The following is a 9,899-nucleotide window of genomic DNA, read 5'->3' on the forward strand; positions in this document are numbered from 1 at the left end:
GTATCTATCTTTCTCTCCCTTTGTCCCCCTGTCTCTATCTCTATCTGAAAAAATCAGCATGGAACAGTGAAGTCCTACTAATGATTTTTAAAATAAATCATTAAAAGCCAAAGCAGATGATTGAGAGGAAAGCTCTCATGCCCTGGGAGAAAGACCATCCTTTCCAGTGCAGCTATTCAAAAACAGCCTATTTGGAGTATTTGAGCTCTCCATTGTAGACAGTACGTGAAAACAGGTTCTGCTTATCTCTCCTTTCCAGAGCCCTGCCCCACTAGACACATGGTGGGGTCCTTTGCCCAAGGAAGTCGGGTTGGCATCATGGTATCATCTGGAACCTGGTGACTGAAAAAGAGTTAAGATATATAATGTAGGACAAATTGTTGACTAATCACGAACCTAAAGGCAAGAATAGTGCAAATGAAGATTTGGGGGTCTCCGTTTTGGAAATAGCTAGTAGGTCTGTTTTAGGTCTATTCCAGAGGGCCATGACTTTACTAGTTTTGGCCTGAGCCTGACAGCTAATATACAGGTGGACCCAGGTTATTGTCTGGGTAGATGGTGTCATAGTTGGAAAAAGGACTGGAAATCTGGATCAGGGAAGAGAGTAGCTCCCAAATATGGAGAAAGTCCATAACTATTGTTAACTGTAAACCCCACCGGTTTGATCTGGGGCCCATATGTCAGCACATAGTGTGACCTCTGCTTCCCTGTAGTGACCTGGTTTTGTCAGTGAATCACTGGCATGCAACTTCAGAGTTTAATCTTTTTTGATTTTGTAGTTTTAAAGTTTAATTATTTTTATTTTATTAGTTTATTTGTTTATTTATATTTGTTTCTGCCTCCAGGGTTATTGCCGGGGCTCAGTGCCAGCACTACGAATCCACTGCTCCTGGAGGCCATTTTTTCCATTTTATTGGATAGGGCAGAGAGAAATTGAGCCAGGAGGGGGAGAGAGAGAAAGAGAGAGAAAGACAGACACCTGTAGACCTGCTTCACTGTTTGTAAAGTGTCCCTCCTCTGCAGGTGGGGACCAGGAGTCCAAACCCAGATCCTTGAGTGGGTCCTTGCACTTAGTACTGTGTGCACTTAGCCTGGTGCAGCACCTCTCAGCCCCCCAAATTTAAGCTATTTTTTTAGAGTAAGTTTTTGGGGAAAACTGAGGGGAAAGTTCAGGCAGCTCTGTGTCCTCCTTCCTCTCTCCCCATAGGAAGAGGTGGTTCCCTCCTCACAGCTCTCTGGGGCAGTGATATTCTTGCCATGATGCTGTGTACTTGTAACTGCTCAGCAAATATTGACACAAGGTCACCGATTCAAGCTCACGGTTTGCATTAGAATCTTCTCGTTGCTTTGTTTTCATTATTTGGATGTTGACAAACCCATCTGCCATCACACTCCCCATTTAACTGGCATAAAAGTATTTGGGGTTTGTTCACATTATTTCTTCTCCCCCAGATTTTCCTGTCCCTATCACCTTGCCTTTCCCAGAACGCCGTCTGTTTGGAATCAGACTACACCGTGGCCTCTTCAGATTGCTATCTTAAGTTCCTTCCGCATCTATTTGTGGCTTGATAGCTCATTTTGCTGGGGCGGGGGGCGTCAAAAAGCAAAGTGCGAACAGCCATTATAGGAAAAAAGTAGATGTGAAAAACAAAAAGATAAACAATTGTCTAATGGTGTTTGCAGTTACCTGAAGCTCACTGCTTCTGAGCTAGCTACTACCAATAGCCCCGAGATGCCCCCAAACATTGAGTCTGTTCATTCCGCGTGATGTCACTTAACTGACCTCCCGTCTCCCCTAACCCCCTCAATCCCAAAGCAGCATTCGTAACAAATATGCAGATAGCCTCTTCAAGATAATGTGAGCCTGTTACACTAAACTGGGAGGAAAGATCACACCAATAATAGACTTGATTTTGCATAGTCCGTGGGTCTGTTCAGATAACGTGTGACTTAATAGTCTTTATCTATTCCTTTTATGGGCGTTCCCAGGAGAGTCAGTTCACTCCAGCTATCTGCAAAATCCTCTCCCTCCTCATTTTTTTTTCTTTTGTTTGTTTGTTTTGTCTTTAAAGCTCAAGACAGGAACTCTTTAAAGGTTCAGAGAAATGGCTCATCCACCACAGTTCAATGAAAAGTAGGAAATATTTCTTGTGCAAATACGACGTCTGATTTTGGCATAAGGACCTGTTTTTAAGCTTTCTGTTCACTTTATCTTGGCTTTTTCATAAGATGCGATTAAAATATCTTCTTCTGCAATATAAAAGAAGCCGATTTTGTATAATGAAGATGAGAGGGAGAGTTTGAAACCTATTTTGATTTTTTTTTAATTTTTTAAAAATATTTATTTTATTTATTCCCTTTTGTTGCCCTTGTTGTTTTATTGTTGTAGTTATTATTGTTGTTGTCATTGTTGGATAGGACAGAGAGAAATGGAGAGAGGAGGGGAAGACAGAGAGGAGGAGAAAAAGATAGACACCTGCAGACTTGCTTCACCGCCTGTGAAGGGACTCCCCTGCAGGTGGGGAGCCGGGGTTCGAACCGGGATCCTTATGCCGGTCCTTGTGCTTTGCGCCACCTGCGCTTAACCCGCTGCACTACAGCCCGACTCCCCCTATTTTGATTTTTAAGTTAGTCTAAAGTTTCAGATTTAACAGTATAAAAAATCCTTTTCACTCACTAAAATCTTGATTGTCGAGTTTGTGTTTTAAACCTTTAGTTATATGATGTAGAATTATTTTATTTTATTTTACTTTATTCTATTTTATTTTAGGCAACAGTTATCTGTATAGCTCATTGCCTGCAAGAGGAATACACCAATCCTGGTGGCCGTTTTTTCAAGAGTATTGAGGGGGCCGGGTGATGGCGCACCTGGTTGAATGCACATGTCACAATGCACAAGGACCCAGGTTCAAGCCCCTAGTCCCCACCTGCAGGGGGAAAGCTTCACAAGTGGTGAAGCAGGGCTGCAAGTGTCTCCCTGTCTCTCCCCTTCCCCTTCCCTCTTGATTTCTGACTGTCTCTATCCAATAAAGAAAAAGGAAGGAAGAAAGAAAAAAAATAAAATATTTAAAGAGAGAAAGAGAAGAACTGGAAAGGACGCATTCCCTCCCTGTGTGGTTAGCTCAGTGCATTCACCGCCACAGTTCTAAAATCATCACATAATCCAGCTTAAACTCTCCCTCAGCTAATCCCCTCCCTCTCTGGAAACCAACAATCTTTCTTTCTTCCTTCTTTCTTTTTGCTTTTCCTATCTACGCAGTCTTTTTGCCTGGAACTAGCAAGGTAAGGCAGTGGAACCATTTCATCCAGGATGACTTCTACAGATTTCATTTCACTCCGCTGACTTCCATGGAAGCCTGGAGAAAAAAAAAAAAAAAAGCCAGTAGTGTGAGCGTTAAGATGTCATGTTTTAGGGGCCAGGAGGTGGCGCACATGTTACAATGAGCACAGATCCAGGTTCAAGCCCCTGGTCCCCACTTGCAGTGAGGGAAGCTTCAGAAGTGATAAACTGAGAATGCAGGTATCTCTCTGTCTTGTTCCGCTCTCTATCTCCTCCCCCCCCCCCGCGCCCTCTCTCCATCTCTGTCCAAAAAAATAATAAATATATAAATGAAATTTTTAAAAGATTTCATGTTTTACTAAGCAGAACTTGGACTGGAGTTAGTATATTGCACCCAAGTAAAAGACTCTGGGGTGGGGGAAGGGTTCAGGTCCTGGAACATGATGGCAGAGGAACTAGTGGGGGTTGAATTGTTATGTGAACTGGGAAATGTTCTGCATGTACCAACTATTGTGTTTTACTATTGACTATAAACCATTAATCCCCCAATAAAGTTTTTTTTTAATTTTCATGTTTTATCCCTAGAGGAAAGGGATAAACCATGTCTTTCATCCAAACTAGCTATAGAACCAAAAAACTTCAGAAGCAAAGTTCCCATCTTACAAAAGACATTTTCAAATTCCTCTAAGTTAGAGAGTTGAAAAAGAACCACATATATTTTTCCTCCTCTCTTCTCACACAGGACTTGGAAGGGGAGCATGCCAGGCTGGGTTATGAGGGCCAAATGAAGCTCGCTGAATGTGATGGCCAGGGACTTGTCTCCTAGCTGGCTTCCTTATTCAGATTACGTTAGGAAACCCGTGTCGAGAATCCAGATTTCTGCCAAGTTGTGCATTGTGTTTGTAGCTCCTGGCAGGTTACAGCTGATGGGCTTAAACGGATAAAAACTTGTGTTTCTAACTCAGAATGTTTGTGGTGAGTGTTTGGATGCTCTCATTATGGGTGACTTGCTGAAGTCACTGGACAGCTTAGATGACAAAGAACTGGTTCCAGGAAGGAGAGAGAAGTGTGGTTCTTCATCCCTAGAGATGGCTGAGGTCACTGATGACCACACTCTCATTTCATCCACGGAATTTGTTCTTCCTCCTCCTCCTCCTCCTCCTCCACTTCCACCTCTTTCCTTCCACTTTTTCTTCCTTCTTGTCCTTCTTCTCCTTTTATCTCATCTTCTTCCTCTTCTTTCTCTTTATAATTTGTGTTTCATTCATTTGTTTGCTTGTTCTTATTTTTTTGGGGGGCGGGGGGAGGTGTTTGTTTATTTTTGCCTCCAGGGTTACCACTGGGTCTCACTATGTATCCAGTGTTCCTGAAGGCCATCTTTTTTCCATTGTTGTTGTTGTTGCTGCTGCTGTTGTCGGATAGGACAGAGAGAAATCGAAAGAGGAGGGGAGGACAGAGAGGAAGAGAGAAAGACAGACAACTGCAGACCTGCTTCACCGCCTGTGAAGTGACTTGCCTGCAAGTGGGGCTCGAATCGGGATCCTTGCACAGGTCCTTGTGCTTTGTACAATGTGCACTTAACCCACTGCGCTACCACCCGGCCCCCTGCTTGCTTGTTTTAAAAAGCTGTATTTGTTTAGTAATGAAACAGGGCGGGGGTGGGGGGGTGGACAAAGCATCTCTCTGGCATATGCAGTACTGGGGATTGAACTCAGGACCTCATGCTTGCAAGTTCACAGCTCTCTTGACTGTACTACTATTTTTCTGTCTTTTGAGAGTCTTCACTGAGGAGATGCAGCCTCATGGGAGTAAGGCAGCTAGTAAGTAGAGGCTATTGCAGGAAACCTGACCACCACCAACATCTACTGAAAAAGATGCCCACTGCTCCCTTTCCCTGGCCCCAGGCCCTGGCCCCAGCAGCTCGTCTCCGAGACTCCACACCATACTGGGGTTCCTCTGAGGTTGATCTGACCCATGTGACAGATGGAACAAGCTGGGCTTGTGAGTTGCAGATGGTTGTAAATGCCCATGCCAGCTACACTGGCATGTTTCCTCTCATATTTTCACCAAATCTCTCCCTCTGTTCAATTCTGGCATAAATAAAGTTTTTTATTTATTCATTTTTCATCTAAGAAAGGATAAATTAACAAAACCATAGGGTAGGAGGGGTACAACTCCACATAATTCCCACCACCCAATCTCCATATTCCATCCCCTCCCCTGATAGCTTTCCCATTCTCTATCCCTCTGGGAGCATGGACCCAGGGTCATTGTGGAGTGCAGAAGGTGGAAGGTCTGGCTTCTGTCATTGCTTCCCCGCTGAACATGGGCGTTGACTGGTCGGTAATAAAGTTTTTTTTTTTTTTTATGGAGCATGAGTGTAAGGCCACTCGAGTGGACAGAATATTTAAGGAAAATAAAAACAAGCCAGGGAGACAGGTAAGCATTATAGCACAAGATTTGCACACCAGAGGCTTCAGAGGTCCCGGGTTCAATCCCCAGCACTGCCATATGCCAGAGCCCTCTTCTCTCTCTCTGAAAAGAGTGACCTTAGAAGCATAAATTCATACACACGTGAGATCTCACCTACACACACACACACACACACACACACACACACACACACACACACAAAATGAATACAAATAACTTTGTATTGTAATTATTTTTCTTACTGGAGGATTAAAGGTTTACAGTAAATACAGTTGTTAGTACATGTATAACATTTCTCAGTTTTCTGCAAAGTACTTACCACCCAGCCGAGTTTCTGCTACACCACCATCAGGCACCAGGACCTGAGAGGCCCCCTCCCCCCAAAGTCCTTTACTTTGGTCCAATACACCAAACCCAGTCCAGGTTCTGCTTTGTGTCCCCCTTTCTTTTCTCCTCCCCCCCTTTCTATTCTTATTTCTCCACTTCTGTCCATGAGTGAGATCTTCCCATATCCACCCTTCTCTTTCTGGCTAATCTCAATTCACATGATTCCTTCAAGCTCCATCCTTATCTTGAAAAAATAACTTCTTGGGAGCTGGGTGGTAGCACAGCAGGTTAAGTGCACATGGTGCAAAACGCAAGGTCCAGCATAAGGATCCCAGTTCAAGCCCCCGGCTCCCCACCTGTAGGGCAGTCGCTTCACAAGCAGTGAAGGAGGTCTGCAGGTGTCTGTCTTTCTCTCTTCTTCCTTGTCTTCCCCTCCTCTCTCCATTTCTCTCTGTCCTATCCAACAACAACAACAACAGCTATGACAGCAATAACAACTACAACAAGCGCAATAACAAGGGCAACAAAATGGAAAAATGGCCTTCAGGAGCAGTGAATTCATAGTGCAGACACCGAGCCCCAGCAGTAACCCTGGAGGCAAAATAATAATAATAATAATAATAATAATAATAATAATACATTTAAAAATAATAATAAAAGTTCTAGGACAGTGCCTATTTTATTGTGGGTATTAATGGTTTAAATACAGTTGTTGGTACCTGTATAACCAGTTGTCCACCTTTTTTTTTTTTTTAGGTATACAGTTTCTCACCAGTCCCACACACCCCCAAATATCAATTCTCAAACTTCCATGTATAATTCTCCTTGTCTACTAAGACTTCATTTTTTCCCCTTTTGTTGCCCTTGTTGTAGTTATTATTATTGTTGTTGGTTAAGACAGAGAAATGGAGAGAGGAGGGAAAGACAGGGAGAGAAAGAGAGATACCTGCAGACCTGCTTCATTTTAACTCCAAGTAACAGTATACAAAACCAAAAATGGATTGAACAAAATAAGGAATTTTAATATCTCACATTAACAAAGAAAGAAAAACTCAACACTAAAGCACAGGAGTGATGAATTCACAAGCACCACTGAGTTAGTTACTATCTGTGTGCCCTCTTATCCTCAGTGTGGTGGCTTTTGTCTCCATAGTCACAGGTAGAAAAGGAAGAGATCTACTTATCTCAGTTTCACCCCAACCCACTGAGATGATCCTCCTAACAGTGTTGGTGTGAAGGAAAACAAAAAAGCCCCTAAGCTCCTTCCAGGTGGAAGAACAGCTTTTGTTTAAAAAACAAAACAAAAAACCCTGTGGTGTGAATAGGCAAGCAATTCTCTAGCCCTGGCCCTCTGCCCTCAGGAGGTTACTGAGGGGATAGCAGTAGCGATTCTGAAACCACTGCCAGCACTTGCAGGGAAGGGAAGGGAAGCTGAAAGTAGAGGCTGTAACAGGAGGATAAGAAGTCCATCATGGGTAGGGTGGTAGTGCAGTGGGTTAAGCGCACATGGTGCAAAGTGCAAGGACCAGCATAAGGATCCCAGTTCGAGCTCCAGCTCCCCACCTGCAGGGGTGTCGCTTCACCAGCGGTGAAGCAAGTCTGCAGGTGTCTATCTTTCTCTCCCCGTCTCTGCCTTCCTCTCCTTTCTCCATTTCTTTCTGTTCTATCCAACAATGACGACACCAATAACAACAATAATAATAACCACAATGATAAAACAACAAGGGCAACAAAAGAGAAAGAAAATAGCCTCCAGGAGCAGTGGATTCATGGTGCAGGCACTGAGCCCCAGCAATATCCCTGGAGACAAAAAAAAAAAAAAAAGTGCATCATAAAACACTTTTTTTTTTGCTTTTCTATTTTGGCTCTAAACTTACATTTAAACAAGTCTGTTATTTCACTGTTAGTACATTAATGGGCCTCTCAAGGGTGACTTCTATTAACATAGAAATAATTCTGTAAGCGACTTAGGCAATTAGATATGATACATATGTATATGCATATATATATATATACATATATATACACATACCACATATACAATGGCATTTTAGTGTACTATTTGCCTTTTTAAATAAAGTCCTTAAGATGCATTCGGAGTCTGTCCGCTCTCACACAGGTGACCCTGGCTGATGCCACTCTCACTCAGGCTGCTTTCCCAGGCCCTGCGTTTGGCTTCTCCGTGTCATTAGCCGCGTCACTTGAAGCGAGTGACATTTCAGGAAGGGTCCTGCATCTCAGTGTTTATTATCTGGAATCAGGCTTTCATTCAGGAAGGTGTAGGTTGAAGTGTCTCTACTTCAGCCTGGTCTGTGTTAGATCCATAAAAATACTCCCATTTAAGAGTGCAACCTTCCTCGGGTAAGTTAGCAGATAGCTTTACAGCAATACAAATGTCCAACACCTGCACCTGCAAACTCAAGTATTTGGTCATTACCCAGCACAAGCTTTGTTATTATTTACAACATGCCTGTGAATATGTATATTGTCCCTAGATGCTGGCGGCCTATTTTTATCTCCTCTAATACACGTTCTTAACGTTTGTGTTTCCCAAATTCAGATCCTAGAACTTTTTATTATTTTATTATTTTATTATTATTACTTTTTTTTTAAACAATTTAAAAAATCATTTATTTTGTAAAGAATGTACCTAGTCCAAAGTAACTATCTTTTAAAAAGTTTCTGGCCCCAAAAACTTTATAATACCTTTTTTTTTTTTCAGTTCAACCTAATAAAAGTGGTATCTAGAAAATACTCCACATTATTAAGTCAGTTTTTTTCTTTAAAAAAACAAAGTTCCAATTTGAAAGCATTTCTAAGGCACGGTGCTCCGGAAGACAGACGTGCTTCTGCTGGCTGTGCGAGGTGTACAAGGCATCCAAGGCGTCCATGATTGGCCCCAACTGAGCAGTGACAGGCACCTGCTGATGCTGTGGGGAGGGAGGTTCCTCAGACATAGGCCCCCAGGGCTGCATGAAACTCTGTGAGGCACTGGACCAGCTGCTGGAACTTGGGCCTCTCCTCTGGGTCTAAGGCCCAGCAACAAGCCATCACAGCAAACAGTTCATCCGGACAATTGATAGGCTGGGCTATCCGATAGCCATCTTTCAGGTACGCTGCCATCTCGAAGGGGTCGATGTCCACGTAGGGCGTTTGGCCCAGAGTCATGAGCTCCCACAGCGCCACTCCAAAGGCCCACACATCACTGGCACTGGAGAACTCATTATTCACCAGACTTTCAAGAGCCATCCACCGAACAGGCCTGTTTTCATTGTCTCCCAGACAGTGATAATCCATGGGGAACAAGTCTCTGGAGAGGGCATTGTCTGTGATCTTAACTTGTAGTGTATCATCAATGACACAGTTCCTAGCAGCCAGGTCTTTGTGGATGACTTCCCTTCTGGCCAGATAGCTCATCCCACAGGCAATCTGAATAGCCATGTGCACCAGGTCTTGCTGAGAAATTGCCTGAGGATTATTGGCCTCTACTAGTTTGCACTGCCGTAAAAACAACTTCAGATTCCCCCAATTCATGTACGGCAAGAGCTGGGAACAGACTGGCAGAGAATTCACTGCAAATCAAGCACATCTCCCTAGAACCCCCAGCATCTTTTACTGTGGATACTGACTTCCAGAATGGCTCCATCCACTAGGATGCATGTGCTTGTGGCCTAGGAGGGGCTGCCACTGCCTCTCCCATGTGGTTTATAACTTATTTTTCACTTTAATGCATTTATTTATAAAATGGAAACACTGACAAGACCATAGGATAAAAGGGGTACAATTCCCACCACCAGAACTCTGTATCCCATCCCCTCCCCTGATAGCTTCCCTATTCTTTAACTCCATGGGAGTATAG

General features: G+C 43.4%; 1 protein-coding gene across 1 annotated transcript; it reads right to left on the reverse strand.

Moving 5' to 3' along the window:
* Window positions 1-8,664: 8,664 nt before the first annotated feature.
* LOC132539810 (tyrosine-protein kinase RYK-like) lies at window positions 8,665-9,583 on the reverse strand. Its single transcript, XM_060195742.1, has one exon. The coding sequence runs from the start codon at window positions 9,572-9,574 to the stop codon at window positions 8,990-8,992; it is 585 nt and encodes a 194-aa protein (XP_060051725.1). The 5' UTR covers window positions 9,575-9,583; the 3' UTR covers window positions 8,665-8,989.
* Window positions 9,584-9,899: the final 316 nt, after the last annotated feature.

Source organism: Erinaceus europaeus, chromosome 8 (assembly GCF_950295315.1).
Source record: "Erinaceus europaeus chromosome 8, mEriEur2.1, whole genome shotgun sequence".
NCBI lineage: Eukaryota > Metazoa > Chordata > Mammalia > Eulipotyphla > Erinaceidae > Erinaceus > Erinaceus europaeus.